The sequence below is a fragment of the Mus pahari genome, chromosome 5 (genome assembly GCF_900095145.1).
Source record: "Mus pahari chromosome 5, PAHARI_EIJ_v1.1, whole genome shotgun sequence".
NCBI classification, from domain to species: domain Eukaryota; kingdom Metazoa; phylum Chordata; class Mammalia; order Rodentia; family Muridae; genus Mus; species Mus pahari.
The window spans coordinates 58,095,390-58,101,866 of record NC_034594.1 but is presented as its reverse complement, the minus strand read 5'-3'; the positions used below and the strand labels follow the sequence as shown (position 1 = coordinate 58,101,866).

The following is a 6,477-nucleotide window of genomic DNA, read 5'->3' as shown; positions in this document are numbered from 1 at the left end:
TCTTTTCTACTGTTGGAAGTAAAATTTCCTTGTACCTTTGCAATCAGGACTGGCTTTTACTTCAATACTGAACTAAACACTAAGAACCTGGGAACAGCCAGTCCGGCCATCACCCTGGACTACTGGTACACATCAGACAAAGGAAAAGGGCCAGCCAGCAGGATTCACAGCCTTTTATAGGGGCAGCCAGCCCATGGTGCCTACGAGAGGAGAGTGGGTGAACAAAACCCCTGATCCCGGCCTGTTACTCTTCTGGAGCTCAAAGTGGCCCAGATCAACTTCAAGCCCAAAAGACCTCACCTGGACGGTAGGAAAAGGCCAACACTTTTTGCTACAGTGGTCTCCGTACCACTGACTACAGAATGTAGGCATCAAGGACCAATAGGCAGAGGACTCCCAACTGCCGCTGGGGCTCAGCCGAGTACCTGATGATGACGTAGCCTCAACTGCCACCTGCACTTGCTTAGCTCTCCTGTCCCTTCAGCTAGACCTGGCCTGCCCTGTACCTTTGCTCTCAAACCTGTGGCACTCAGAGCCACAGCCGCCTCTCAGCCTCTCTTTTACCAATAAGGAAAGGTATCTCAAAGAATAGCGTTTTATTCATATTACAACGAACTTCACATATGACATGTATTTGACTACACGTCAAAGCTGGAGGGAATAAAATACATCTAGCTGTACAAATTTTGTTTGTTTGTTTGTTTGTTTTTGTTTTTTGAGACAGGGTTTCTCTGTGTAGACCTGGCTGTCCTGGAACTCACTCTGTAGACCAGGCTGGCCTCGAACTCAGAAATCTGCCTGCCTCTGCCTCCCAAGTGCTGGGATTAAAGGCGTGTGCCACCATTGCCCAGTCTAGCTATACAAATTATACACTGTAATAAACCAGTGCGTTAGAGAAACAGAAAAGAAAAAAAAAAGAGAGAAACCCCTGTCACTGTAGGGGCCCAGCAAGGGCAACGAGACACAGTTCCCATATTTTGCACTCTTCCCCTCTAGCCCTGGCTCACTGTGTCGCTCAGTGGTGATGATGTCACCCACCCCCTTGTTGCCTAGCTGGCAACGCTGGTTTGCTCTGCTCTCTTTGGGCTCTCTTTGGGTTTGGAGTAGTCCCAGGGCCGCCTGTTCTCCGTGAATCCGTAGAGCTTCCTGAGTGCCACGCGCGCGGCTTCTTCCTCTGCGACAAGTACAGTTTCCCCAGGTCCCTCTGCAATCAGCTTTTTGTCACTAGGAAGAAAACAGACAGGGATCTGAAGGCCAGGAAGACAGCACATGAGGCAGTAATGCCTTCCATCCCATTCCATACAAACGCAACCTACGAGGCCCAGTTCCTCCAAGGCAAAGCACAAGGTGGCAAGGGATCAGGAGTTCACAAGGATTAGAGCTGTGTGTGGTGGCACACTCCTTTGATGCCAGCATTCGGGAGGCAGACGCAGGCAGATCTCTGAGTTTGAAACAGCTAGGTCTACATGGCAAGTCCCTCAGATTAGAAAATCTTCAAAGATTGGAAAATATTTGCAGAAAATGTAATCTTACTCAATGTCTACATCCACCATTCTAATTGAACTCCTCTCTGTCTCTGTCTCTGTCTCTCTTTCTCTGTCTGTCTGTCTGTCTCAGGAAAACATTCAACCACTGAGCTACACCTCTACCCCACTTTAATCTTAAAACCTGAAATTAATTTCAGACAGGTTTATCTCTAACAAAACTAAAAGGCTCTAAATGTGCTGACACTTTGACAGCCAGCAAAGCTCCTGTCTTCCACTCTGAGGCTCAGTTGGAGCTGCTGCTAAGAACAGATCAAAACAGAAATAAAGCTTGTATTTTTTTTTTTATATATTAGAAAATAAAAGGTGATCTTATATCCCATAAAATTCTATAGCAAACGGCTGTCCAAAGAGACTGAGCGGGAGCTGGAAGGAGGTTTAAGGGCCCTGGCTGCTCTTGTAAAGAACCCAGGTTGGATTCCCTGAACAAACCCAATAGCCAACAAACATCTGTAATTCTAGTTCCAGAACTGATACCTTCTTCTGGCCTCCACATGTATGTGATGCAGACATACATGCAGGCCAACACTCACACACATAAAAATCTTCAAAAGTTACTACTAGCAAAACACAAATAACTTGTCTCCTATTAATAGCAGAAAGAAAGAAACAAACAAAAACCATCACCATCACCAAAACCAAAAACCAGATAATGACCCTATCCACCCAGCCCCACCAGGGTCTCACTGTGGAGTTCTGGGTGGCCTCTCTAAAGACAGTCTGGCCTCAAACTCACAGAGATCTGCTTGCCTCTACCTCCTGAACGCTAACCTAGGATTAAAGACATGGGCATGTACCCCCATGCCCAGCTCAGAGATACAATTTTAATGTTGTTAGCAGTAACACTTAAAAACTGGAAGTCTATCTTTAAGGCTTCCAATCAAAGTTAAAAAGTGAAGAATGAGTTTTTACTAACCAGTATAAGCCAACGAAATATAAAGGCAGAGCAGTTGTGCTCCCAGACTGCCTGGTGAGTCGAGACTCGGGAGCTGCTATGTTTCTCTTCTTCAGCTCCTCTACGAGTAGTCCCATGGGATTTACAACAGTCCACATCTCAAAGAGCTCTTTCCCTGTCATTTGTGTAATTAAAAAGTCCTGTGCATAAAAGAACATTTAAATTAGAACAAAGATTATTATGGCCAGAATTCAAAATCCATTTTTACCATAAGAACTGATGGGCAATGAATGGCAAATGTACATATTAAACACGTACAGCCTGAAAATCTGAAATGCTCCAAATCTGAAACTTTTTGCGCTAAAGCGTTGCTTGCAAATGTTGAGATTATAGAGTATGTTCAGTTTCTGGCTTTGGAATTCCAGTTTGAGCTCTCCCTCATGGGTTCACACAGGCAAGGCCAGCACACTCTACCAGAGTTATACTCGGATGTCCCCATAGGTTGTTGTTTGTTTGTACTTTTAATAAAAATCATAGAACTTTAAATGTTTCAATTTCAAACCTCGGGAAAATGATGTCAAGCAATATAACCTATGAAAATTATTCAGCCTTAGACTGACTCCAGCCTTAGAATTCAAGACTCAAATCATTGAAATTCAAAGTAGAAGCATGTGTCTGTCTACTTAGTAAGGACATACCCCACAGGGACACACCTTCCCTCTGTGGCAGACTACATCTTTTAAAGCCTGAGCTAGGGCTGGAGAGATGGCTCAGCAGTCAAAGAGTACTGACTGCTCTTCCAAAGGTCCTGAGTTCAAATCCCAGCAACTACATGGTGGCTCACGCCCTCTTCTGGTGTGTCTGAAGACAGCTACAGTGTACAAATATAATAAATAAATCTTTAGCCTGGACTGAGCAAGGCTGACTGGAGCGAGCAGAGGTTCTGAATTCAAATTCCCAGCAACCAACATGATGGCCCACAACCATCAGTACAGCTACAGTGTACTCTATACATTAAATAAATAGATAGATAAATAGATAAATAAATAAATAAATAAACCGTTAAACCCTGAGCTAACATAAACATTTTCTCCTAAAAATTAAACCAAACCAAAACAAAACAAAAAACTTAAAAAGCTGAAAATAACATAAATCTCCAGCACTCACAACCCAGCATTTATTATTTGCTTTCCAGGATACTGGCAAAAGAAAACTGAAATAACCACCAAAGTTACCATAAAAATGGTTTGGGTTTTTGTTAAGTTTCGGGGGTAGGAACAGTCAGTTGTACCAAGATCTAGCAAAGGAATGCATGAGAAAAAGGAACTTCCCCTCTGTCCACATGAAGGCTGTCTGAACAAGTCCAACTAGCCAATACCCACCCTGATGAACAGTGCAGCCCTTTCAGGGCCACTGCTCTGCAGCAGGGCTCCAATCACTGCAAAGAAAGTCTGACGTAAGACGGGCAGGGGGACAGGAAATTCCGCACTGAGGGTCAACTGCTCCACAGCCAAGTTACTGGCCACATGACAGACAACTGCCTCACCAGTAAGAAAGTTAACTAGACTCTCAGTGCCTTCGGCGGGCAAGTCTGGGAACTCGTCTTCAAGAAACTGTGTGAGGCAGCGGTGTGAAAAAGACAGCCCTTGTTCAAACAGTTCCTGATTGTCCTGAAGATTCAGCAGGGCGGCTTCTTTCTCTATGCCAAGGTTCTGACGTTTCGCCTCTTCGCTTTTGATGTAGCAGCTATTGATAAACGCAGTTTTGAGAAGGTCCAACGAAAAGGTTTCTTGTAAGCGAGCTCCAAAGGCTTGTACCTCCGCATGGTAATCCCAGTTTGGCTTCTCTGAGCTGAGGAGGCAGACAGTAAGAGACGGTAAGGAGGAGGGCATGGTACCACGTACGGTGTGCTCTAACTTTACTACGTAAGGAACGAAATAAAGTTTGATTCTTTTACTGTCAGGTTCTAACAGTCTAAATACAAAAAGTAATCCAGATGAACACTGGCAGTCCTTCATTATAGCCTACATATAGGTGTGGGGTTTTCCCTTTGGCTTAACTGCCATATCAAAGAGACTGTTCACATCACATTAGGCTGCTCTGCCAGTTTTTAAGTTCTCTCTTTCTGCTCTAACAGTGATATTATGCTTTCCACCTGAGTGTGAACAAATTATAACTATGCAGATTTAGGCCACAAACTGAAAGTAATTACGTTTAGTTTATATCCTATTTATTTAAAGCTCAGAAATGTCCACTTGAATTTCCAGTTACATAAGTTAATAACAGTCTTCTGAGTGTGTCAAAATTTCATAACCACAGGCGTGGGTTGAGGCTGTTGTAATTCAGTGGTAGAATGCCTAACTATCAGACAAAACGGCCTGGTGTGTGCAGGTACACCATACAGACACACACAATTCCAAGAATTAAAATGCCTTTTCCTAGAGAAAAACAGGCCACAATAAAATTCTTTAAAGTTAAAAGAGAGAAAGAGAAAGAGAGAGAGAAGAAAAATAGATCTAAGTTTAAAATCATAAATCTAAATTTGTTTTCTATATTTTTTTCCAATTTTAACTCATGAATCTAAAAGTACCCGCCGGTCAATTGGGCAAGGGAATGTAAATTAAGACATGATTCTGAGTTTTGCTTATTAAACCACAATAATTGTGCAATAGAAGGTGTATTCTCACTGGTGTTAGTGTAAAGGGGATCAATATTCTCCTGGAAGGCAATATTAAAATAGTAATCACAATCTCAGCTCAGGAATAACTAGCAAACTAGAGGCAGTTCCTGCTTCTTTGGTGTACTAACAATCTAACGGAAGTCAAATGCCTGGGAAACTGTAAGAATGAAGTCGATCTTCCTGTACTTTTGCCCACAAAGACAGAGTATACAGAAAGTGCATGATGCAGGATCATATATAAGCTTGATGCACTTTATAAAAAATGTGGGCGGTTTTTTTTGTTGTTGTTGTTGTTGATTTGTCTGCCACCCGCCTCCGGGCAAGAAGATTAATTAGATCAAAAACCTAAACTTTTACCCTCTTACTCCGGGCAGTGGACATGAAATTCAGTTACACACAGAACTAAATTTTTCTGCCCTGGTACGCAAGACTGTAGAATCGATGATCCTATTCCTCTTAAAGGTACCCAATGGGCCTGAGATTAGCAAGTGACAAAAGTGGGCCAATCCCAATCCCAAGCAGTGACCCTCTGGTCGACCCCATCTGCTTATTTTCAGCTAGTGAAGATTCTGCAGGGGACAGCCCAGCCCCTGTCGCCCAGTTCCTCCGCCGCAGGCCGCCTGCGGGCACGTGCCCACCGCAGTTGCAGGCAGGCAGGCAGGCAGCAGCAGCAGCCCACGTCCTCGCCGCCACCTTAGCCTCTCCACCCTTCCGAGGCGCCTACCGTCGCACGGGCGGCGGCGGGCAGCGTAGCAGGCGCCACCGCTCCAGCTCTTTCTGGAAGCGGAAGGCTGCACGGAATCCCTTCTTCACTCCCCGAACCGGAGGAGCCAGCGTGGGCACGACCGGAGCTAAGAGGCGGCGAGGGCCCTGCTGCAGCAGCCGGAATACAGCAGAAGCCATGGCAAGAACACGGCAATGGGAGGCGGAAGGAAGACAGCCGGAGCGGTGTAGCAAGAACGCCGTTCCCCGGAAACTGGTGCAGCAGCAGAGAGAGGCCTGAGCGCTAGAGGACACAGAAGAGGGAGCGTGGCCAGTGTACTGCGCGTGCGCAAGTGCTTCTTTCTGCCCATTCTGTAAATGTGGGTGCAGAAGTTGAGAAACAGTTACTTGACCCTATCAGTCTCGCTTGTGTTTATTTCTCATTAAAGCAGAAGAAATACTAGGGTTTTTTTTTCGTTTTAAATAAAACACTTAAATTTTCCCAAGGAAAAAAAATCATGTCTTGTTTACATCCAGTCTTAAAAGTTGTAGACCATCAATCCAGCCACTACTGAGGAAATGTTTTCAAAGTTTAAGGCTTCACCCAACCGTTTTCCAAAAAGTCTCGCTTACAAAACCACGTTCAGAAGTGTGTT

General features: G+C 44.6%; 1 protein-coding gene across 1 annotated transcript; it reads right to left on the bottom strand.

Moving 5' to 3' along the window:
- Positions 1-779: 779 nt before the first annotated feature.
- Mrpl44 (mitochondrial ribosomal protein L44) lies at positions 780-6,033 on the bottom strand. Its single transcript, XM_021198972.2, has 4 exons — positions 5,844-6,033; positions 3,822-4,290; positions 2,461-2,639; positions 780-1,224 (listed from the first exon to the last, which is right to left on the bottom strand). The coding sequence occupies exons 1-4, from the start codon at positions 6,020-6,022 to the stop codon at positions 1,050-1,052; spliced, it is 1,002 nt and encodes a 333-aa protein (XP_021054631.1). The 5' UTR covers positions 6,023-6,033; the 3' UTR covers positions 780-1,049.
- Between the last annotated feature and the right edge of the window lie 444 nt (positions 6,034-6,477).

Bases quoted from the DNA above. Each gene is read 5' to 3' on its own strand.
- Mrpl44 (XM_021198972.2), bottom strand. From the start codon at position 6,022: ATGGCTTCTGCTGTATTCCGGCTGCTGCAGCAGGGCCCTCGCCGCCTC. The intron at 4,291-5,843 runs GTAGGCGCCTCG...CTGCCTCCTCAG, and splicing joins CCGCCGCCGCCCGTGCGACG to CTCAGAGAAGCCAAACTGGG. The intron at 1,225-2,460 runs GTTAGTAAAAAC...TTTTCTTCCTAG, and splicing joins TATTTCGTTGGCTTATACTG to TGACAAAAAGCTGATTGCAG.